Here is a 24,522-nt window from a genome sequence, read left to right as displayed (position 1 = left end):
GATAATACAAAATTCATCTGAACAGACAAATCTTAAACTGGTAATCAAGAACATCAGAAGACTTTTAGCAAAAAACCCCAACTTTTGTCTTGGCTTAGTGAGTGGAATTTACTTGCTGAGAGGACACATCAGTGAAAAAAGTGTACAAAGATTGTACATCCAGGAATAAGGTGGAAGCATAGAGGGAAGGCAGAGTGGGACAACCTGTTTTGGCAGCAAGAAGCTGTTCAGTTGGCTTGGCTGTATCACTTGATAACACTCTTCATGTGACAGGGTAATAAATGACAAGTGAAATTTAATATACAGACACACAAAGTGACACACCCATGAAAGACAGCCCTCACCTTCCGTATTCACTTGTAAATCTGCACTCAGGAAAGGGTTTTCCACTCAGGAAAGGGTTTTCCACTCAGGAAAGAGATCTCAGACCGCTTGTTCATGGCTCTGTGGAGAGAACAGGTCAAGAAGTGACCCATGCAATGTTTGAGAATAGTAAGAAAAAAACAGAAGTAAGAAAGAAGCGTGATTGCTATAATATCATATCTTGAATATTGCATGTAGTTTTGTCCACAATGTCTGAAAAGAAGTATAAATAGAAAACATACAGGGCAGGATGAAAAGGTGGGGAATGTTTGAGGGTCTCAGGCTGCAATCCCAGAGCAGACTGTGGATTTAGTGCTGTAATCCCACTCCAAAATTCTTCATGCTGTCACTGAGCAGGTTCAACACAGTAACCTGGTAAAACACACACACACACACACACACACACACACACACACACACACTAAAAAAGAGTTTCCTGCCAGGTGACTGAGCTGAAATGGCACAGCCACATCTGTGGACATGGGCAGGGGGATACACGACAGAGGGAGGAAAGTGGCAGCCAGTCCTAGGAAACCTCTGCCTTCAGCTGTAGCTTCATAAACCATTTTGGCCAGCTTTGCTGATGAAATTAGGCCCAAGCTCTTTTGCCTGCAGCTACTTGCTGTCACCCCTGAAAGCCTCTCCCTTTTGGTGTTTGTGCAGCTGTTCAGAACTCAGTGGGGGAACTGATCTGAAACAAAATTAATCATTTTTGTTGGATTATTCTGATAGAGTTTGCAGCATGCAAGCACAAGAAAGGGATGTGGCAAAAGGACAGGAAAAAGCAACAGGGACATTGCTCCTTTGAGCAATGCTAGCTCAAAGAGGTTTGGAAACAAGTAAAAGACCAAAGCTCCACAGTTCAGGAAAATGGATGGTTCTGAAATCATATGAGAGAGGTCTATAAACTGGTATGCTGGAAACAAATAGGGCATGATCATTCATTATTTCTTAGATGACAAAAATTCAAGTACCCTGTAAAATTATTAAGCACTGGATTTAAAACCATTAAGGAAAAAGTTCCTGTCTAGCTTTTGTGCAAATTTGAGACCTTCCCACCACTCCTGGAGGCAGGTGTACCAACAGATGAAAAAGCTATTTGACAAATTCAAAGAGAAGTAGTACATTTGTGGCTGTTAGGGTTGCAGTGGATACAGTTTTCACCTGAGAGCTTTGCCTCTGCACTTCAGGAGCTGAAAACAGAAAGAAAGGCCACTTAATGTTGGTTTACATGTTTTTATACCTCTTACCTGTTTCTCTGCTATTGGCCATTGTCAGATAGAAGACACCAGCCTAGGGACAGTTGCTTTGAATGAGGCTGGCTCTTCTGTTTTCATCTACTTTACTTCAATTATATGTGATATGAATACATTGTTTACATTTGTTATGTTATATTTGCAGTATTTATTGTGAAGACACAAAGTCTGTATTAGACATATCTAAATAACAAAATAAAACTAAACAAGTTATTTTTCTGAAACAACTTATGCCACTGAAGTTTCTTGAAGAATGCACAGACATGGTGTTACTGTTACTGTCACACTTACCCTTTGACAGTGTAGTACAGATAAAAAGCATGGCTTTAAAGCAGTGGCAGTAGATAGCCTAAGAGCACCTCTGAGCTCTGACCCCACAGCTCTAGGTTACAGCTTCCCACGGTGGAAGTGTCCTGTGGAACTTTGGATGGACATAGGACAGTAAATCACGGCTTGCAATACATTGGTAACAAAAGACATTAATCTCTTTCCTGGCGAGTTCATCCTAAAATACTGGAACAAACTGAAAATGCATTTCTGACGAAAACCTGTGTTGGTGTGTGGGGAGAGCCCAAGTATCTAATTTACGGCAGGACTGGGTTGGGTTTTGTGCCAGCTTCTCCCTTCCTAGCGATGAGCCCCGGAGCTATTAAAGAGATGTGCCTGGGGGTGAGGGCGCAGTCTCCCCGCGTCCTGCCGGCCGCCCATCGGCCCGACTCGCCGTGACCGCCCCCGCCGCTCGGCACGGCCAGGTACGCGGGGCCGGGCCGGCGGCCGCTCCGCCGCGAGGTGTGTCCGTGAGCAGCGGCTCGGCGGTGCCTTGTGAGGATTGGGCAGGGCGGGCGAGCGGCTCCGCGGCTCCCCCGCCGGGCTCCGCCGCCGCGCTCCCGCAGTAGCAGCGCGCTCGCCGCCTCCGCTCCGCTCCCGCTCCGCGCCGCTCCCGCCGCGCCGCCAGCGCCCGCCCCGGCCCCGGCCGCCGCCGCATCGTGATGCCGCATCCCGCGGCGCCCCTCGGGGCCGCCCTGCTGCTCGTCCTGCTGGCGGCGGACTCCTCGCAGAGTGAGTACCGCGGGGGCGTTCGTCCCTCCCGCACTCGCCTCCGAGCATCCCCCGCCGCCCTGCGTGTGTGCGAGCGCGGGCTGTGCTGCGGAGCGGGTGGGGTGCGGGGGGATGCGCGGCTTCGCGGCTGCGGTGAGGGCGGCGGCGGGGTCAGGGGATGCGGGTGAGGGGCCGCGCTGAGGCCGGGGAGACCCACGGGTGGCGCCCCGAGCAGGGAGAGCGCTCGGTGCCCCCCGGAGGGGCGGTGTGCTGTGCGGGGTGAGGGTCGGGGGATCCGGGGCGATCAGGCGGACTCGGCTGTTCACCGCTGCCTGTCCTTGCTCCTGCTCCTCTCCTCCTCCTCGTCCTGCCCCGGCCTCCCCCGCGCCGTCCCGGCGCTCGCTGCCCAGCCGTGCTGCTGCGCGCCCCGGAAGCTGCCCAGTTCCTGCGGCACAGGCAGCGGCGAGCCTACCAGATCTTCGAGGAGACCAAGCAAGGGCACCTGGAGAGGGAGTGCGTGGAGGAGCACTGCAGCAAGGAGGAGGCCCGGGAGGTGTTTGAGAATGACCCCGAGACGGTAAGGACACAGCCGCCGAGGAGATTTGGGGGGTTGTCCGGCTCTGCGCTCCCGCCCACCCTCTATCCGCGGCTGGATGCCAGCTACCGGCACAGCTGGGAAAGGCATCTGGAGGAGGAGGACCCAGGGCCATTAGGTGAATGACTGGGAGACACACTGGTGCTCGTTCTGCACAAGGGCAGTGCCGGGGCGGTCCGGTCAGCAGCGTCCCTGTGAGCGTGGTCTGAGTGAGCGGCCCAGCCTGGCACTGGCGGGCAGGACTGCCACTGCCGGGTAGGAGGGTCCTGTTCACCCATGGTCCAAATCCATGAAACAAGACCAGTGCAATATAATGATGCAGACAGCTTCTCTCTCTGGATACCCTGCTTTTCCCTCCAGCTTTCCATCCCAGCTGTTTTTAAAATCCCCTTAATGTTGCAGTGTATGTCACAACTGGGGCTTCTCAGACAAATGTCCTAACCCCTCTTAAATCCACGGGGACCAATTCAGCTTGGTTGGCATCTTAGAATCAGTGGGATCAGGACCTGTCACTACAACAGCAGGAGAGCACATATATGGGAACATGGTGCTGCTGCATTTCTAACACTGTGGATTCACACAATTACAGACTGCACACCATAAGTGGAGCTGTCTTTTCCAGTCTTATAAAGGTTGACTTTCATTTCAGTCTTCTCACTTTGAGCAGCAGGAGGATGCTTTACTGAGCTTGGCTTACTCCTCCAGCCACTTTACACTTCCTCTCAACGCTGTTTTGGATAGGCTGTTCTCATTGCAAGGACTATCTGGCATTGATTTAGCAGTGTGAAGCGGATTTTCTTGGTGTTCAAGCTGAAGCTCAGTTCTGCACAGCATGTTCCTGTTAATGGTATGGTGCTCTAGGGAGAAGATAGGACAGAGAGGGAGAAAGAGAGAGAGAGAGCGAGCACGTGTGTGTGTACACAGAGGCACAAACCACAGGCAAGGGAGGGATTTAGCAGAGGAGATGTTTTATGCTCTAGTAAGGCAAGTCTTGACATGTGTGCATCATTAGCAGCCTCAGCACTGGATAGACAGTGCGGTAGCTTGCTGTCACAAGACAGTAGTAAGTACAGCAAAAACAAAGTGATGTGTTTTTGACCGCCTTTATTTTCGAGATTAATATGGAACACTTGCCCAAGTGGTGTTTAATGTTACACCTTTTATGTGTCTGTGTTGTCACATCTGCATGTAGCAGTGTTTGCTTCTGTTCTGCAGAAACTGGGCTACTTCAGAATGTCTAACTGTAATGGGGTGAGAGTGGCTGGCACAGCTACCGTATTTAAAATACAAATATTCATCACATAGCAGTGCGTACTGGGAAAACTATGATGAGTGTGATTTTGTACCCTTCTGGAACAAAGGTGATCTAAGGTCACTGCTTTTACTAACTGGCTGCTGGCCAAGAAGGTAGCCAAAGGCGATGCACTGATAGATCAGTTTAAGGGTAGGTTAGTGTACAAATATGTCAGGAGTTTTTAACAGCATTTGGTACTGATTTTGTAAATTTTAAAGAATACACAGTACTCCTACTGAAATGGCAATAGTGTAATCATTTTGGTTTAAAATCTTTTCATGTATAATAGAAATTCTTTATGATACCATCATATTTTCAGTGTGTTTTGTAGGACAATGCTGGCTTTCTATTATTGCAAGTGATTTTGATTTTTTTGGTGTATTTCCTTTGCTATTGCTGCTAGGTTTCACTCTGTTCTGAAAACCTAAAGAAAGGCTAGATGGGCTTCTAGTGTCTGTGCCCCCTAACATGTCCTTCTACACGAGGACACTTAGATCTGCAGTGACATAAGATTCTACCTTTTCTGAGACACAAACTTCCCAAGAGCTGTGGAGTTGCTTGTTAAGTGCAGTATGTTCTACTCCTTGCATTACTTTGCTTCATGATTGAGAAGCAAGTGTGCCATAATATATCAGGGGGATGTGTGGCCCTTCCTGTCCCTTTTGCAATGACCATGTGACGTGAAAGCAGCAGCTGCCATTCAGTAGCAGCTTTCTAATGCATGGTGGCAGAGGTTATGTATGTGGGCTGTTGCTGCTCTGCACTGGAAGACTTCACTCTTTTGTAGTGCACAGGTGACTGCTCTTTCAGCAGTAACTGTGGATTTCATGGACAGAGTATTAACTCACAATGGAAGTGTATTTTGAACAGCAGGGAGTTGTGCTGTCATTTCACTGATGCTGTGTTGTACATCCAGTCCTAGTGACTGACAGAAAAAGGAAGACCTGACTTAGGAAAGCCAAAAACTGTTGTAAACAACACCCAGCTTTTTTAAGAATTACAGTAACTGCAGTCCTGCTTCAGCGTATTGCCAGGCTTCAGCTGATCCATGCTGGTAAAGTGACCAGGGAAATCTGGTGACCAGGGAAATGAACAGATTGCTGTTGACAGAAGAAGATTCCTTGTAGTTTAGGAAGGGTGAAATTTCTGCGTGTGCCTGCTGAACATGGTCACATGGATTAACTATTTAGGTTGTAGCAGAAAGAAGCTGCTACAGTACTTTTTGCCCTGTGCTGAGCTCTGTGAGGCTATGCAGGCAAGCCATGACAAACACAGCAGTGCAGTCTGTCCTGTTGCATCTCCCAGGTTCTATGCTTTAAAGCACCAGATGAGCATCTGTGTAGGCATTTGGCTGTTTGCTGTCTCACGGGAGCAATAGTTTTTCAGCCTTGATAACTGAAAGTTAGTTTCAGATTACTTGATCAATCTTGGTGCTTTTCAGTTCAGCCTCAAGAAAGGCTTGTGATGTTAGACCAAAAGTGTGGGCCCTCTTCCTTTTTCCCCTTCATTAAATGCTAATGAAATGAATGAGTCTTCCTTACCAACCTTGCCTTTCTTGATTATCCTGTGATTGTGTGAGAAGAATTTCAAGGCCTATGTTTAAGACCTATGACCTAAAGATGCGATAAGAAATTTCATTAGCTGATTCAATAAAACAGTTCCAGAAGCTGAGGTAAGACAAAGCAAGGCTGTAACACAGCTCACATGATGCTTCTTAGGTGAAACTATATCTTTATGCAGCCGGTTGTAACATCTAGACAAGAATTTCACAGAAAGATACCTATTTCCTGGACAGACCAGTAAATGAAAGGGCATGTCACACACCTACACCCTTTTTCTGGGCCTTTGTTTCAGTGATCAGCTTTCCATAACAACATCTGCAGGCAGTCAGCAGAAGATGCACATTCTCTGAAACCTGAGTGTGGATTTTGCCTCATGTGTGATTACTTACATCAGCTGCTAAGAATAGTGTGTCAGGCGGGGTCCAAGAGCCATTCATGTGCAGGGCAGTGCAGCTTTTGTCTTTTATGTTACGGAAAATATAAATATCAGCTCACTCAGACTAGAGGAAGGAAGATCAATTGAAACATTTTTAGATTTTTTTTTAAGAAGCAGAACAAAGCTCAGTCTGTGCCACTTGTATGACTATACATGGTAAAAGCAAGTAGCCTGGATTAATGAGTCTTGCAGCCTACCTTTTTCATGAAGCTGATTATAGCATCCTTAAACATTACTGCAGAATTCTGGGAGGGTTCCTGTTTTGTAATTTCATTTGTGTTAGAGGTGCCAAACAGAAAAATTAAAAGATAATATGGTGGTAAAAAAAAGAAGGAGGGAAAACATCTTGATGGGAGGTATGCAGACATTTTCTAAATGTGGTCTATCCAAAATACTTGCTAGGTGTGATAGATGGGATGAAGTTGCAAAATATATTGGATACAGAGATAAGAATGTTATCTTATTTAAGATGTTGACAAGGCCTTATAAAAGCAGCACTGCAGAAATATTTGACCTTGGTATGCAGTCAAGGTATTACAGCTTGTTAAGTGACTGATAAACTGCTCTGGAATTTGGTTGACCCATTCTAAAAATCTGGTCATCCAAGCATGTAAAACAAAGGCCAGAAGGGAGTGTAGATCCTGATCTTCTTAGAAACATTGTATTTCACTGAGGAAAAAAGTGTCCTTGTGAGAGGAGTTTCTCTGTTTTGAACGGCTCAGCATAGGGAAGGTGTTTAAATGCAGCCTCTAATCCTTTGGTACCATAGTACAGCATCTGTCCCTGCACATCTTGCTTGCTGTTGTTACTGCTGAAGAATTACTGCTCTTCCTGCAGCTCATCATAGAAATTACTATGCTGAATGCATTGAAAAATGTTAGGCACAGCAGAAGCGCTGATGTAGGTCAGCCTGGCCACCTGTGTTTACTGTTTGTGGATTTGGCCCTCGGTGGAGCACTGTGGAAAGCCAGCTGGTTTCCCTGTGCGTGCAGAATGGACATCTGATTCATAGGCAGACACGTGGATTTTGAGGGACTTGCATCCAAAATGTTTTTACATCTACAGCTTGTCAGATACACAAAACACTGGCAGAGAGTCACAGCATAACTTGGAACTGAAGAGGAATCTGCTCCACTGTCCCACTCATGGCAAGGGCAGCAGTCGCACCAGACCATGTTTTTGGGGGCTTTTAGTGATCTTCTCTTGAAAATTACTGATCCTAACAAAACACCCAGCAATGTCAACATTCTTTCTGCTAGGCTGGGTTTATTGAGAAGCTGAAAAGCAGATGAAGCAATGTATAGGGTGTGGTAAGGGTCAGTTTGGTTGGTTTTCAGCGTGTTGATTGCTCACTGGTTTTATTTTTTATGTGTTTTATGTTTATAACATGACATGGTCTTCATAACACAGATGAGCTGCATCCATGGACTCAGGTCATCCAAACTTCATTCTGATCTTTTAGGAGGCATGCTTGTCAGGCAATGTTTAGATGTTATTTCTAAGAATAACAAGGTAGACACATGCTTGTAAACATTAATCAGTAAAGTATGAAGGCATGTAGAGGGAGGAGAGGAGTTACTGGGAGAGTAAAGCAGTGTAAAATTTCTTTAAGTAATTTAGTGAATGTTGTGCAGTCTAGACATGGAAAATACTGATATCATCTTTAGATACAGATGTTATCATCCCTGTATAGAATATTCCTTTAATAACCAGGCAAAAATCTGGTTTTATTTGCTGTGACAGTTCTTTTTGATATACTGATTTGTTTTGACATTTTGGCAGATCATGGAGAAAGGGCTAGATTTATACAGTTATAAATTTCTTTATCTCTTCTTGTTGGTGTAGAGAGAGAGAAAGAGTTATGGGAAAACTCTGTGCTGATGTTTTAACCTGCTTGGACTCAGTACATGTAGGAATGGATTCCCAGGCACAGTGACACCTGCTAAATAGCTTTTGAGAAAGAAAATACAGGGACACATAGACTTTTGTCCAGGAATGGGTTGAAGGAGAGAAAAAGGAAGTAAAAATCTGAGTGCCCAAGTATATGCCTCAGTGGCATCCCAGCCTGCTGGGATGAGGTCTGTGTGTCCACCAGGCGCACTCCCTTCCCTTTCTTTCCTTCTCCCTGTAGTTTGGTATAAAAGGCAAGGGAGCTTTGTACCAAAATCCAGTGGGTCTAACTGATCTGCAAGGCAAAAGGATTGGGACTCTGGAGCAGGGTGCACCCATCTACTTTGCAGTACAGACACAGTATTTGTTGGCAGTGGTGGTGTTCAGTAGCAGGAGGGTGACAGAAATACTCCTGCCTACCTTAGGAGGAGGCAGGATATGCATTTATTTGCTAAATGCCGCTTTATCAAAAGTTTTAGAGAAGGATGAGTGAAGTTTGCCCTTGGTGGAAGCAGACACAACTCCATCAACTCTACTGGACTCATACCTACCTGATCTGTATCAGTTTCCACTCATGGGAGAACAGCCCAAAAATTCAGAATAGACCTGGAAATACTGACACATCACATCAGAGACATAGTGCATGTTAAATGTCCTGTGCAGCAGGAGGGAAGGAGCAAGAGAAGACAGAAGGGAGTAATATTATACTGAGGGGCTGTTTGAATATAGGGTGGAAAAAGGTGCTAAGAATGACAAATTGAAGGGGTGGTTGGGGTTATACTGGTTTCAAGATGGATGATAATGGAAAAAGTAGATGAAGTTAGGGTAAGTCAGTTTTCTAGTGCAGTACAATAAGTTTTGATAAGTACATAAGAAGGGAAAAATGACCATTAAAAATTAAGAAAACAGTTTTGTGGCCATGAACTCATTTCATTTTCTTTTTTAAATTAAAAAGAAAAAGAGCAGCCTACTGAGAATTAATATAATTTTTTTTAGTGCAGCTGCTTAAGAATCAGGTAAGAGAAACACTGAATGTGTATAAATTGGCAGCTGTGATTCATGTGTGTTCCATAGTCTGAGTGAGCTTAATGAATTACAAGTAGTCATTTTCCACTAAGTATGAAGAACAAGGATGGAAGCACGACCACAGATTTAGAAGAAACTGAGAAGGAGGAGAGCAACAAAGTGTAGTTCTCTCATCACATTGCTTTTCAAGCTTTGGTTTCACACTGGGGATTCAGCTGCTCTAGTAGATATAAGCAACTCCTTTGCCTGTTCTTTTCACCCTTCTTGCACAGCAATTTGGGTGACTGCATGGACCAATTCAAGTAACTTAACCTAAAGAAAAGTGGTCTGCAGAGAAAAAATGGTAATTTTGCAGCTGGGTTGGTTCCCCAGTCCAGTGGGGACTGACACAGTGGGAAGGGCAGCCTGAGGTTAGGATGGGAAGGCCAGGTGCTGGAAGAGAAACAGAAATGGCTGTTTCAGCTCAGCCTGTCAAAGCAATGAAAAAACAACCAAGCCTTGGAGAATCTGATTGAAGTTTTTCAGCAGGTCTCCCTTCTGTATCTTTGCTTTAATCACAGTTTTGTTGTGATTACTGTTCTATAGGCTCCTCACACGTGGATGTCTTTGGGGAAATTTACTTATCGATGGGTTTGTGCTTTCTCCCTGTTCCTTTGAGCATCAGCTGTGAGAACTAGAAGAAGAAGAGCAGAGTTGGGAAGTAAAGAGGATACCCAGAGAGGGGAACAAGTGTTGGTGTTGCCTTCACTCTACACACCTGCCAGGACAGAAGGGTACATAAATAAAGAGATAAAAGGAGAATGGGTCATGCTTGCACTGCACAGAATCACATGTTCCTGGAAAGCAACCATATTTGGCTGATTCCTGGAACAGGGAGTTCTAGTTCAATTCCAGAAAATATTTAGGACATGAACAGAAAAGCAAAAGTTACTTAATTATGAAAATAATGAACAGGGAAGTATGAGATCAGATTCTGTCACAAGGGCCTGGTATCATCTAAGATGTTACTTCCCTATTCCTTACTTGCCTGTACCCTCTGAGTCCGAATCCTTAAACGCCTTAATGTGATTGAGTGCTGTTAGTGTCAGTTGCATCCTCTTCAGATTAAGCAAAATCCAAAGAAACAGTGTGATTGCATTATAAGGAGGGGGAAAACTAAAGTGGATAAAATGTCACAGAGCCTGTGAGAGATCATAGATATTTAAATCAAGTTTGATATTATATATGACAAGTTCTGTTTTAAATATGGCTAAAATAATTACAGGGTAAATCTAGGTAGTATTGGAGAGACAGCTTTTTACTTATGTTACATGTTTGGTCAGATACTGTTTTCCTTAATTTGACTAAACTGTCTGAACAAGTGTTAGTTTACCACATACAAACACTAACTCTTGCAAAAGTAATGATTCAAACAAGCAACATTGAGTGAGATGACATTTGTCATCAAATTGAGATCTTGCACATTATTGCAGCTGGAGGGAAAGTAGTCTTTCAGTTCTGAAGCAGTGGAGGAAACCTCAAGGTATTTGTGATCAGATTTCTGTCAGAATAACTTAAAAGCACACGCAACCAATTGGAATCACACTACAAACTATTTTTGTTGAAGTATTTGGCACCAGTTATATCCATTTCACACTGTTTGCTGTCTAGTCAAACCCTGCTTCAGGCCACCTATAGAAATCGTGTCTCTGTGCCCCCTGCATTTTCAAGTGTCTGTGACACACGTGAACATTTTTTTGTCTTTTCTTTCCTTTCAGTAATTTTTTTTTTCTCCCCTTTAATTATGCATTCCAGTCATTGGTGGGTTTTTCCTCATTGCAGAGAAGGTTTTTGCTGAAGTGGCACCTCAGTAAACTGTTGGGAAACAGTCTTGCTGTCCAGAACAGAGCAAAGGAAGTTGTGACAATAGATGGGTTTTGTTTCAGACTCGAGGATTCTGCAGAGGTACCTAGTCCCTATGGAAGATGTCATGCTGGAGGAGTATAGTCTTGAATGCTTCTATTTTGGCAAGTTCAACAACTTGATAGAAGGGGCAGTCCCAGTCTTTGTGTACCTGAATAGCTGGACAGTGTGAAGTGGATACTTGACAAATGGACAAAAAAATCTAAAAGCTACCCTAAGCAGCTGTAACTTGGGTGATAGGAGATGAGATTTGGAGGCTGCTTTTGGATTGCAATGTGAACTACTTGCTTCTCTAACTCCTGGCTTGCCAAATTGTGGAGAGAAATTCTCTTTGCTCTTCATATAAAGAATACACACTGCCACAAAGCACAATAGGAAGCACATTACCCTGGCTGAGTGGTGGGTCCCTCATGATGAGAAGGAAAGCTTGTGCAGGCAGCATGGCATTCATTTGAACATCAATTCTGAAACTACTGATTCTATGCATTTAAAATTCTGAACTGCAGAACTGCTTAATGCCCTGATACAGGAGGAAGGCCCATATCAGTGTGAGATTTGCTATGCACCTAAAGTCTAGGTCTGAGTTTTAAAAAAAGGAGGAGAGTTCTTGAGCATTATTGAGATTTGCATTCTCAGGCTGTAACTGTTGAAAACTAGCAAACACTGAGTTCTAGCCAGTTATGGTTGGTAGCAGTGATTTCTTCAAGGATAACACAAGCCCATAGTGTGGAAACATGAAGAACATTTATAAATGAGGTCTGGCCATGCCCAAGACAAACATTCAGTCCTGAAGGAAAGAGGAAAAGGGAGAGTCATTATATGGAAATGAGGAAAGGGCATAACGTGGGAGTTGTTTCTACTGTCTTAGATGTAACTAGGTAACTAAGAAAGTGCTTTTTAGAAATCACCGTTGCTAACACAATTCTGTGAAATTCTCCAGTGTTAGTGACACTGCAGTCACAGAATCACAGACTGGTGGAGGCTGGCAGGCATCTCTGGAGGCCTTTTGGTCCGTCCTGCTTGTCCAAGCAAGGTGACCAAGAGCCAGATGTCCAGAAACATGAGCAGCCTTCCTATAAACTACATCTTTTATTTGTGGCCTCCAGAGCTCAAACATGATTTTTGTAAGATTCCGTGCCTCACAGTCTTACCTGACCTGGTGCTCAAGCAAAATAAACAGAAGCAGTAAGCAGGCCCTTTTTTCTGAGGTCTCCAGTATTACCAATTAGTTTAAAGTAAAGCAGCAGTGAGAACATTTTCCTGGTGTTGACAGGGTCATTGTTGTGTTTTCAGAAGGGCTATTTTTGTACAGTGACTCATGTTAACGCCTGTTCTGATTTGGTGTTTTTCCACCTTCTCTAAAAACGCAGCAGGGCTAATGTATAATTACAATAACTTCTGGATTTTACCACTGTGGACTTTGGCCATAGAGTTGAAAATAGGTGGTGACCCCAGTCCCAAAGTAGGTTTCCTTTTGCAGGGAGGCTGACATAGGTGTTTCTGCTCCTTCCACTCCACAGCTGTGAATTCTTACCTTCATGTTGTGCTCTCCTCAGTTGTTTCAACGAGAGGCGTTGTGGGGGTGGTCCCAGGTGAAATTGTTCTTATCATTTGGAAGGAAAAAAGCCAAATGTAAAAATGAGCAGCCTGGAGTTTTTGGGGGGTCATTTGCTTGGGTTAATTTTTTTGAGAACACTTTTAAAATTATGCTCTCTTAGGTATCCAGACTAGGTGTTGTAGCTGTTTTATCAGGGTAATGGTAAACTCCAGCTGCAGGTGGGAGAGGAACTCCTTTGCCCTGTGAACAGAATTCTTACGCTCATGCTTGGTATCACTCTACCTTGATATAAAAGCATGCACTCTCAGATCTTGCAACACTGTTGTGGAAGCAAATAATTGCATTTAATGCATCAGAAGACTTGCTTCTAGCATGTACATATATTTTTGTGAGACGGGTGGGAGCTGCACAGCTTAAATCTTTTCTGTTAAAGCACAGCTCTGTCTCATGGGCAGCAAGAGAAAGATCTCTGGAACTGAGCTGAAATAAGCAAGCCAGGACCTGCCTGGAGAGACTGGCCTGATACCCTGCTTCCTCCTCACTGAAAGGGTGGAGATGTGCAGATCTTAGGCACTTCCCAGTCTCTGCTGTTTCTTCCCCTTTACCTGAGAGAGAGATCTCTGCTGAGCTGTGCTTTGTGTGATGCGTAACTCGTGGGTGAGTTACAGCTCATACTACAAGTTCGACCTGTAGTGGCAGCAGATAAAAGATGTAATTTACAAAAGGACCATTCATGTTACTGGGGCATCACAGGCTGCCAGTGTCCTGCTGCCAGGCCCTTGACTATTGTATCTTCTGCCATCCCAGCCATACTGGTCGATAGGTAGAAACCAGACAGACAGAAAGTCTGGTGGGTCACAAAGAAGAGAGGTGGAAATACATTTAAGTTTTCTTGGGAACAGTCACAGAGGTTGGAATTTTGAGGCTACATTCATGATGTTTGGTCTGTTGTGGAGGTCAGAGCTTCTGCAGCCTTTGTCTTCCTTCTGCCTGGGACATTACTGCTGGACAGATGGATTAGAGAGCTTGGTGAGGTCAGTGTCTGTGCAGCAGCCTGTCCAGAGGATGTTTATATCCAACATGTATGTGTTTATAGCTTTTTATTTCAAAAGCCAATTGCTCCTGTTTTTATTTTCAGCAGTAATTAGGAAGCAGATCTAAAGGGGAAGGGCTGACCACACTTAAATGTTGACCTTTTTTGTCAGAATCCAAACTGAAAATTTAACACTTACATAATTCTGTGGTGATTTTTTGCCACCCTAGTGGTAACAGTTAAATATCTTCCTGTGTTTTGGTCCTGTGAACAGTGTGTGACTTTCTGGATGGTGAGAAGTTTATTGAGCCTGAAATTGAAAGTGGCTTGTTGAGAAATCAGCAAAATAGTAACAGAGAATCTTTGCCAACTCCTTCTTAGCAAGCCTTAAAGCATTTCTCTTGGCATTTTTTAGAATTCTGAAAATACAATTGAACACTTCTAGTAGAAAGAAGCTGAGTTGCACACTTTTAACAGGGACCTAACCCTGTGTAGGATTTTCATTTTCTCTGACATCTGGGGGTCATTAAGCCTTAACAGATCACAGAAGACTGAAAAGATATTGAAGAGTTGAATGCTCACATGAGAAATTATGTGTATCTGTATCAGGTTAGGCGCTGCTTGAATTTTTAACCAAGAAAACTTGTCATCAGTGTTTTTTGAAAAGGGACTGCAGTTTAGGCAGATTCCTTTTCTTAAGGTGTGAGATCATTCATCCTTCATTCTTGATTAATCTTTTCTCTGAATGTAAATACATTGTCATTGTATTTACAGAAGCCAGCTGTAAGAAAAATTGAGTATGGAAAAAAATTAAAAGCTAATACCACAAAAATGAGTAATGTTAGAACCTGTGAGCACGTGTCTTTATTTTAGAATGGTAATATCAGCAGGTTTTGTAAACCTGGAGAAGTGCTACTGATCAGCAAGTGCCTTTCTATAACATCAGCAAATGAGAAAGACAGGGACAGAAGAGCTAAATTTCTAGTAATAGTCTCCTGTTTAAATCTCTTGGCTCCGTACTTTGTGGAATGAAGCTTGTGGGCGTACAATGCCTTGGAGTTTCACTTATCTGCTGTTCAATTGGCATTGAATCAATACACAGTCAGTATGAGTTTGGAAGTTATATTTACAAAAGTAAATTCTATACCACTTTTCTAGCACTCAACTCATTCAGCAGAGGTCGAGGAGAAAATGCCTTTGCCACCACTGACATGGAGCAATTAGGCTGATAGCCATGAATATGAAAGCTCCTATTTATTGTCCTGTGGGTGCCAAAATAGTTGTTGTCAGAGTCTGGATTATCCTGTTGGTGGTTAAATACATCTGCACGTTCTCGTGAAGTACATGGAACAAAGGGGAAATAATGAAAGAAGTGTTTGGAATATTTTATTACATGCCCCTATCTTTTTCTCCTCAAGTGCTAGTTGAACTTCAGATTGTGGTTATAGCACATATGGGCACCCATCTGAATACTTAGACTGCTTAGATTTACTTTTGTTTTGACTGCATTTTTTTGAGTTTTCTTTTCCAATCTAAACCTAAAAAAAAGAGTAAACAGGGACCATAGTGTGGTTCTGAGCTCATCACTCTGATGACACATTTCAAGCTGAAGAAACATTTCAAAGCTGAGTCCCAAAAGATGCCAAGCATATCACTCTCATATCAGAAATGAAAATTAACATTAGTGTAAGCTGCTGCTTCTACTTCTTTGCTGATGCTCCTATAATTTAAGCTGAATATTTACATGGTGCATTTCAGTAAGTGGAGCATATTTGCCAGGAGCAATTGATTCTTCTGGTAAATGACAGCAGTGCAATTGATTGCACTGAACAGTCCAGATCAAACTGAATCATGGTGTGTGCCTCTCTCTGTTATTCATACATGCCTGTATATATCCAATCCAAACATCTGTAATAATAAGAGGAGAAGATAAAATAGTTTCTTCTCTTGCAGATTGTATAGACCAATTTAATTTTGTAGAATGCAGGGTATGTACTGTCTCAGTCTCACTGAAGATAATGTTATATGGAAATTGCTCCTTTGGATAAAAGAGAATTATGCTGTGCATGCACTTTCATAATTAGCTGAGACGTGGTTTATTTAACCAAAAAAAAATTAAGCACTGATACAATGCATAAGTTTTTCCTCATTCAATGCCCCAATTACCATTTTAACAGCATTTGAATTAGTGGCTTATATATTATGAAATCCAGCATGAAGGTGGAAAAAATTGCTTTTTTTCCTGGCCATGAAGTTTTGTATTTTTTAAAGAATGTGATAAAATTGTCAGCTGCAGCCAATTTCCCATTCTTCGATGCAGCACAACTGCATTTTTCTGCTGTTTCCCTGTGTTGGTACAAGCAGTCATGTGATTTGTGAAGCCTCACCAGGCTGACTATTCTAATGTGCAAGGTTAGAGTCACATCACATCAGCACAATGATGCTGCTCTCACTCTATGGCTGCACTTGGTTGATGCAAAGTGGGGAACAGTAATGCATCACCATGTAGCATGAGAGGAATGTCAATGCCCTTTGCAGTCTGGTTTTAGAGAAGTGGATGTCAATTTTCCCCCCTCTTGCAAAGTGTCATTTCTCCCTTCTTTGAGCATCCAGGATGTGATGTGTGGTACAGCAGTGGGTGCTGTTTGAGCTGTGGGGTGCTCCTTGCAAGAGCAATAAGTACTTTTTCTAGTGCCTGTGCTGTTCATGTCCTGTATCAGCAGAATGCCTTTGAGGAGGCACAGGGTGACTGAATGATCCTGTACTCTTCCCTCCAGGGTTTTGCCCCAGATTCCAGTTCCTTGCCCTGCCCCATGCCATCAGCAGCAGCTTTATCTCTTGGAGGGTGTCTTCATGCTCAGTCACTGACCAGATCAGCTGCCATCAAAAAATATCCTAAGTCAAACTAATGTTTCTTTGCTTTTCAAATGACAAAATGCATGTTTAATACTGTGCTACTTCTGGTTCTGAATAAAAGGAAATTAGGTGTTTGGAATTGTTAAACAACTGCCATACAGGACTGCTAAAGTAACAGCAGCTTTTAAACAGCATGAAATTAGAAGAAATACGATTCAATAAATCTTTGCTTTTTTTTCTTTTTTTTTTCCCTTCTACAGGAATATTTTTACCCGAAATATTTGGGTGAGTTGCAACTTTTATTGCCACTTTGTGGGAGTCTGGTATGTGCCTAACACTGGAGCTTGTCACAGCTGAAGTTTCTGCTAAGGAAGGGGATGGGAATCTGATTGCAGTAAACATGCATTGCTAACTTTTAAGATAGACTTTATGTTCCTTATTGTGCTTTGATGTTTGTGTTTTTACTTGTGTGTACATTTGCAGACAGAGATGCTTCATGTGTTTTCTGCATGTTAAAATCCTGATGTTGCATATATATCTGTGGCTTGCAATGTTATGAAATGATTTGTAGTTTTCTACCTTTTTCCCTTTTTAATGAAGTTAGTTATTAACTAATCTCCTTTTAAAAAGAAACAGGTGCCTGATTGAACTACTGGCTGATTCTATTGACTGTATCATAGTCATAGCATCATACTGTTTTCTATTCTTGTTAAATATGATGTATTTAAGATCACAAATGCCACAGTGGGAGAAAAACCATGTGCTTTTTAGATATTTTAAGACCTTTAGATGGTCAAATTGGAGTAGCTACTACCATAGTTTTAGAATCATAGTAGCATCTGGTTAAGTGATCATCTTCTTCAAATGGCTTTTAACTGTTGTACATCAAAGCTAAAAGATTTTAATGAACTCCAGAATTTCAAGGCATCTGGGAGATTATAATATTGCATAGATTTTACGTCCCCCTTCCAAATCTTTGCAGGCCAGGTGTGTCATTTTATGTGCTTTGAACAGTTGTCCTTCACCACTGTAACAATAACAATTTCATTTTCTGTTTTTCAGCTTGTATTCAGAAATATGGGTCACCATATACGAGAAATCCAGATTTCCTTACGTGTGTTCATAGTAAGCATTTTTGGTTTTTATATTGTACTTAAATGTTCTCTCATTCTACCTGATGGTGTGGGACTAGTTGAGCCATCTCTGTTTTTGGTAGTATTTCAATGTTGGTCTTCCTATTCTCCAGGCTTAAGACCCCAGACCACTAAGCAAAATCTTTCCCATTTTTAACCTAATGCTATCTTGCTGTCATGTTTCAGTGCTTTGATATTTTATGATGCAAGTTTCTTTCCCACCAGTTTCCCAAAGTTTGAATAATATAAGAAGCAAGAGAGACAAGAACTAGGAGGTACCATAAGGCTGTACAAAATGTTTGGCCCCTTGTTTTCTATTCCTTGAATGCTAGCTTTGGCTCACCCCGTTAAGGAACCTCAAAAAAGTTTACAGTCAAACCAGGTTTGTGCCAGCCTTCTTTACATTAAAAGATCAGTTTCATGTACCATATGACTATGCTTTGAATATTGCTACCTTTAAAGCCTCAAAGCAGTTTAGAAGCCAAACTGATAACATTGTAGAGGGTGAAGGGTTTTTTTTTTTGTCCTTCACTAACACTAGAGAAGAAATGTAATGGATTCTTCTAATGCCTTTCTAGTTGCCTTTAGTCAACTTTTTACATTTATAAACTGCATTAAAACAACCTTTTTAAAGACTGAATTCCAAGGTTAATAAGTGGTATGTGAAGAGTTTCCTTCACATGTTGCAGCAGTGTCACTCATGGATGTTGAGTCCTTCGAACTGGGAATTCTCAGACCTGTGGTACCTGTGATGGCTGCAGAATGCCAGCTAGTCCAAAGTGGGATGTGAGGCTGAATGCTTACATTTACTTGTGCATGTGGCACAGCAAAGAGGCAGGAGTTTCTGCTGAAAATGGTGATATAGACTGGGAACACTTGTTGCAAACAACTAATCAGGGTCTCAGAAATGAGAGTCCAAAGGGTAGTGATAAAAAAGTCTGAATAAATAAAAGCTGAATAATTGTTTTTAGAGATTTCTGCCCATTGCAGATTCAGTGGTTTGGAAAGAAAATGATAATATTTTCCCCCATTAAAATATTATCAGGTTTTTAAATGGCTGAGTTTTGGCTAGCCATCATCAATTCACAGGAGAAGTAACAGAGAAGGAGCCTGAAACACGCTTGGAAGAAGGACAGGCTTCGTGCTTGGCCAGTTCTAGTGTGTCTCTTAATTTTTCACAGATGCTGCCAAAAGACTATGTAGTTCTATGGGTTTGTGCCTGCAAGACACTTTTAACTTTGTTTCTTAACAGCCTTTCTCCTCTCAAAACAAGGTAGTGGAATGTTCTTTTAACCCAGTGTACAAAGATGCTGAACAACCTGAGGGCTGGAGGGTGATTGACTGCACAAGTTTATACTGGAAATAAGGTAGAAATTTAAAGTATGACAGTGATTAGACAGGTTAGACAGAATATGTGAGGATTTCTAATTTCATAAACTCTTGAGATCGGGTTACAACTAGGATTCTGCTCCAGATTCAGAGGATTCCATACAGTGTGTAAAAAGGAATTTCCAGCATGAGCAGTATTCCCATCAGAGTTAGCAGAGAGTTAATCTCTGGTTCTAGAGGGATTCCCCCAACCAAACTGTGTCTGCTCTGAGGAGACCTGAGTCCCTCCACAGACTCTGTTTATTGTACTATCGCCAGTGACTGCAATTATTTATAATTGCTTTGCAGATAGATGCATACTTTACACATGGATACTTATACTTTCTCTGCATATCTGGATCTTTTTCTAAAAGATCCTGCAGGTCATCTAGGAATTAAGGATTTGGTTCTGCAAGGCTTTGAAAATTTCTACAGGAATTTTGGGAAATGAAGCTATACATGGCCTTAAAAAAGTCAATGATATTTTTGTTAGGTCACATGTGCTTGCTTTTTACTATTAAATTACTGAGCATATTATTTTCAGCCTAGCTTTTTATGAAGTTTCAATATGAACTATTTTGTGGGTATCAAAAAATAAATTCACAGAACAACGCGATGAACTGAAAGTGACAGTCAGTGGCATAATAAAGTGTTTCCATACAGATTTCAAAGACAGAATCGGTAGTTCTGCTCTCTGTCTGCACTTATGAGCTTCATAGGTGCTATCAGACACAGCTCAAAGCACATAAAAAGGTCATGCTCAACACTACTTTTAACAGCTTTACTAAAATCCATCATGTAAATGAATGGAAACAAAAGCTCAGGTTTTTCCTTTTGCAATGGTTTCAATCAGGAGTTCCTTCTATGAAGCCAGCAGAATTACACAACTGTGAAGCCACCAGAAGAGTATAAGAGTGTGTCTTATGTTCTCAAACTCTCATGATGAGAGGGAGCAAAGAATCAGCACAGTGCTGATGTGATGGAAATCTCTGTGGTGGATTTTACCATGGGTTGTTACCCTGCTGGGCACTGTTACTACCGTGTGGCTCTGCAAGCTATGTCAGAATCCAGTTTGAGGGCAAGAATCAGAAACTTGTGGACACACCAGAAAAGTTGTGTATAACCCCGTTGACTTGATTTTCTTATCAAATGACTAAAAACACTGACATATTTAGGAGGTTTGGTGTGAGCTGCTAAAAAAAAAAATTCTTGGCTTACTATACCTAAACCGTTCTGTTTAATGCAAACATTCTGATATGCCTAGGAAAAGAAACACCCTGGACAGATTTGCTCTGTTGTGGCTCACTGACACCTTAACCTGGCCTCTCCTTCCCCAGCTCCTCCCCCTCCAGCAGTGTGCCAGCTGGGCAGTGATTTGCTGGGAGGCGCTCTGGCAGGTGGATGTTAAGGCAGCCCTTGTAGCTGTGTTTTGTTTCAAGTGGCCTGGCCTCTTTGGCTGTGCCTTTGCCCCAGCTCTGCACATCTGGAAGGTTTTGTCTGAACATCAGGAAATGCTTTTGCATTGTGAGAGTGAACCAGAACCGGCACAGGTTGCCCAGGGAGCTTGTGGAGTCACCATCCCTGGGATAATCAAAAGCCTTCTGGCCATGGTCCTGAGCTGTAGGTGGCCCTGCCTGAGCAGGGAGGTCACACAAGTGACCTCAGAGATGCCTGCCAACCTCAACCACCTGGGATTTAAATCCAAGACAGTCAGTGCAAACAAAAGTGCTATTCAGTGCTTTATGAGACATCAAATGGACTGCTACTGCCTGCGCTCGCAGAAGTGTTAAAGTTCTTTCAAAGCAGCTCGTCATGACAGCGACTTTCAGGATCACACAGTGGAAGCTGAGAAGAGACCTGTAGTAGTACAGTAATCCTGACAAAAGTAGGAGTCTTAACTTTTCTCAGTTCTCAGGGGCTGCTAATCTACAAACAGTTCCTCTCCTAAAAACCTCCCTGTCATGCTACAAAGTCATGTTTAGAATATCAAGAGTCCATACTGGACTCAGCAGAACCAGTGCATGGAAACCAGTGCAGGTCTTTTCTGCTGCTGCTCACTTAGTGTATACACACTGGGCACTTTCAAATGCTTTGCAGTCTGCAGAATGAGCTCCTGCATTGTTCCTTCTGGTTAAAATTGTGGAAACAGCTAACACATTCATGTTTTTGAAGACCACTGATCTAGACCACTGGTTTTAACAGGTTACTACTACATGATAGCTACCAACACATTTTTTGTGGAAACAGGGGTGTTCTCTCATCCTTCCTTTAGCTACCTCTGTGAAACACTGTCCCTGGGTGTTGTACAGGTAAGTGGGTAGGTGAATTTGGACAGGTGACTACAGTTGGTGCGTGGCTACATGATACTTTGAGATTTATTCCTTCAATCATTCCTCAAGTGTGGTGACTACTCCCCTGCTTCTTTCCAATGAGGAAACTCATTGCCAAATCCTGGAACTTGGCTTAAAAATCCCCATATGAACATTGTGCTCTTTGTAAACTGGATTAATGGTCTGCTATTCCTTGGCTGTTGATATATGAGTATTCCTTTTTTATTCTCATTCTATGTAATAGGAAAGATCTATGAAAAATTTATTTTAAAAACTTTTGCTAGCTAGAAACCTATCAGCTCTGTTAAGATACTCAGTTTAACTACTAAAGGCGATTGAAAGGAATACCCATCCTTTCTTGAGTACTTTAGTTGATACTGCTTTTTTTATTTTTCTCAAAAATTAGTGAGAGAAGAAAAATAAGCTACTTTGAGTTGTTTCTTTCAGGATGTGTCCTTCAGATATGGGGGTGGTAGCTTACTCCTTTTTGCAATTAAGTGAATTCCACTGCATGTGCTCTGTAAAATTCCTGGCACAGCTTGTTTGGCATGTGAGCACTAAGAATCAGCTTATAGTTTTGCCAGGTGCAAGTATTTTTGAGTGATTCCCCAATACTGTTTAAGCTTCCCATCTTCTAATGAGAGCGAAACACCTGGTTGTCAGTGATTTCAATGTATTGTTCTGTCTTGTTTTGGTTTTTTTATTTCTTGTGTAAATCAGATTTGCCAAACCAGTGTTCTCCCAATCCTTGTCACAAAGAAGGGACCGTCAAATGCGAGGATCTCAAGGGAGATTTCTATTGTGAATGCAAGCGTGGCTGGCAGGGGAAAAAATGTGAAAAAGGTAATTTGGTTTCATTGTCTTTTATTCTTGTAGCAAAGATATTTTGGGTTTTCCTATATTCTCAAATGGTCACCAATACTGTGCTGCACAATTCAAAAGTCACAGAACTGAACCTAGGTTACACATTGTTCATGTTTTTACCCTTTGGGAAACAGGTAGTTTTTCACATCAACTTTTTTATGACTCTACTGGAGCTCAGCTTGGTCTTGGCAAGGTAATCCAAGAAGTTATGCTCCAACGTTCTGCTCCACCCCTCTGAAAGAAGCAGCAGAAAGAGTAGTAGTGGCTTTTCAAGCTGAGCTACGTCAGCTGCTGCTGTGAACCTTGGTGTAACAGATTACAGAGCCAGAGAGGCTGGCCCATCTTCCCATCTAGCATCCCTGCAGTGGGAACAATGACTTCCAGTTGGCAAGTTGAGTCTGATGACATACAATTTGATAAAATTAGTCTATTGAAGCCTTCTTGCTAGTCTGACCTTATTCCATGTCCACTTAATTCCATATATTCCATTGGTATATTTCCATCACCTCAAAAAAGAATTTCAGACAGAAACGATTGGTGCAAGAAGTTCCAGCTGCCCACAGAGTTTTCTCTACAAGTTATCTTCCCTCCTCTTGTTTTCTGGTTTCTTTAGTTCTTTTTCTTCTGCCTGCAAGGCTTCCTGTCAGGGCCAGTGCTTTTTTGCTTGCCAATATTAAGTAATGACTAGAAATGGTATTCAGCCAGTCCAGAATTGTGGCAACCAAGACAGCAGGAGATCCAATCCTTTCCTTCTCATGTAAAAATTGTGAGGTGTTTATAGGATCACTCAAACATCTTATTTAATCAATTCAGAAAGCAGACCAGTCAGTATCCAGTTGGCTTTGAGTGCTCAGACGCTGATCAGTCTGAAGCATATTTCCTTATTTCCTTATAAAATGCCATGACATGCTGTTGTACCCATCAGCTAACTCTGGAGTCCCATAGACAAGCAGTACATAATGATCAGGTAGGGTAGACTGAAGGTGAAACTCAGGCTCTGCTGGATTTTACAGGCTTTTGCTGCCAATTTCAGTGGGGCACAGTTAAGCTCATAAATGTTCGGCAGGTGTGAACTTGGAACTTCCTCTGTTCTCATGAGCTCTGTAATTGTAACAATATCGTGTTCGTGTTTTACTTAAAGCCTTTGTCCTGAACTTATGGCCATAGCATAATTTTAGTACCTAGTTATGATAAAAAATACATAACTAGTTTGCTTCTGCAAACAAGCTTCTTTGCCTCCACAGTGTCTAAAGATACATTTGTGTATTCTGAGAGCTGTGAAGGAGATACTATTCAGTTACAGATCCTTCTCTCTCCCTTTTTTTTTTTTTTTTTTTGTAAGGTAAACACACTTGAGCTTATATGATGAAGTGTTTGAACAAAATCATTGTGCTTTTTGTTATCACTGTGTTGCATCTGTAATACTGTTTCTTGTTTGATCTTTCTCCTTCCCAACATCTATTGCACTGTGACCCTGTAGATTATTTACAGATGTGAAAAGCTGACTGTGACACTTTCTTTTGATGTAGATATTGATGAATGCACAACGCAGAACGGCGGCTGTAACCAGCTCTGCCTCAACAAGCTAGGCAGCTACCGGTGCTCATGCTACAGTGGTTATGCTCTTAAAGACAGCAAAACATGTGAAGGTAAGCTTTGCTGGGACTCTCCGTTTGCTTCAGGGGGGATGCTTTGTGACTTGTGTCTGTGTTTTGGAGAGCTGGGCTGCCCTGAGCAGTCCTGGTCTGCTCCCTAGCCCAGCAGAAACTTGCTGGTAGATCCTCTTAGCTTTACTCCACTGGGGTTGTGCTGGGTGCTCCAGCCAGCATACATGCCTGGGCTTGTCAGCAGTTGGACCATGATGCTCTCAAGAGCATAACACAGGCGTGATTCATGGAGGATTTGTGGCTTGGATTGTGCTAAATTGGTTTAGTTGATCAGTCCTCATATCCTGACATTGAGAAGAGGACGCACTGGCCAAATGTGTTGTTATGATTCTTTCCAGTCCCACAGTGTTG

At 42.5% G+C, this 24,522-nt stretch overlaps 1 protein-coding gene across 1 annotated transcript in view; it reads left to right on the top strand.

The window, feature by feature from the left end:
- Nucleotides 1–409: 409 nt before the first annotated feature.
- Nucleotides 410–24,522, top strand: part of GAS6 (growth arrest specific 6) — a 41,902-nt gene continuing 17,789 nt past the window's right edge. Inside the window, exons 1-6 of the mRNA XM_041418201.1 lie at nt 410–2,678; nt 3,068–3,234; nt 17,070–17,094; nt 17,872–17,934; nt 22,361–22,483; nt 24,034–24,153. Coding sequence (XP_041274135.1) covers nt 2,609–2,678; nt 3,068–3,234; nt 17,070–17,094; nt 17,872–17,934; nt 22,361–22,483; nt 24,034–24,153 — 568 coding nt within the window. The 5' untranslated portion in view covers nt 410–2,608. The remainder of the gene's footprint in view (nt 2,679–3,067; nt 3,235–17,069; nt 17,095–17,871; nt 17,935–22,360; nt 22,484–24,033; nt 24,154–24,522) is intronic.

Source organism: Onychostruthus taczanowskii, unplaced genomic scaffold (genome assembly GCF_017590055.1).
Source record: "Onychostruthus taczanowskii isolate IOZ18803 unplaced genomic scaffold, ASM1759005v1 scaffold58, whole genome shotgun sequence".
Taxonomy (NCBI): Eukaryota; Metazoa; Chordata; class Aves; order Passeriformes; family Passeridae; genus Onychostruthus; species Onychostruthus taczanowskii.
The sequence above is the reverse complement of the archived record's forward strand: the minus strand, read 5'-3'. Positions and strand labels throughout refer to the sequence as shown.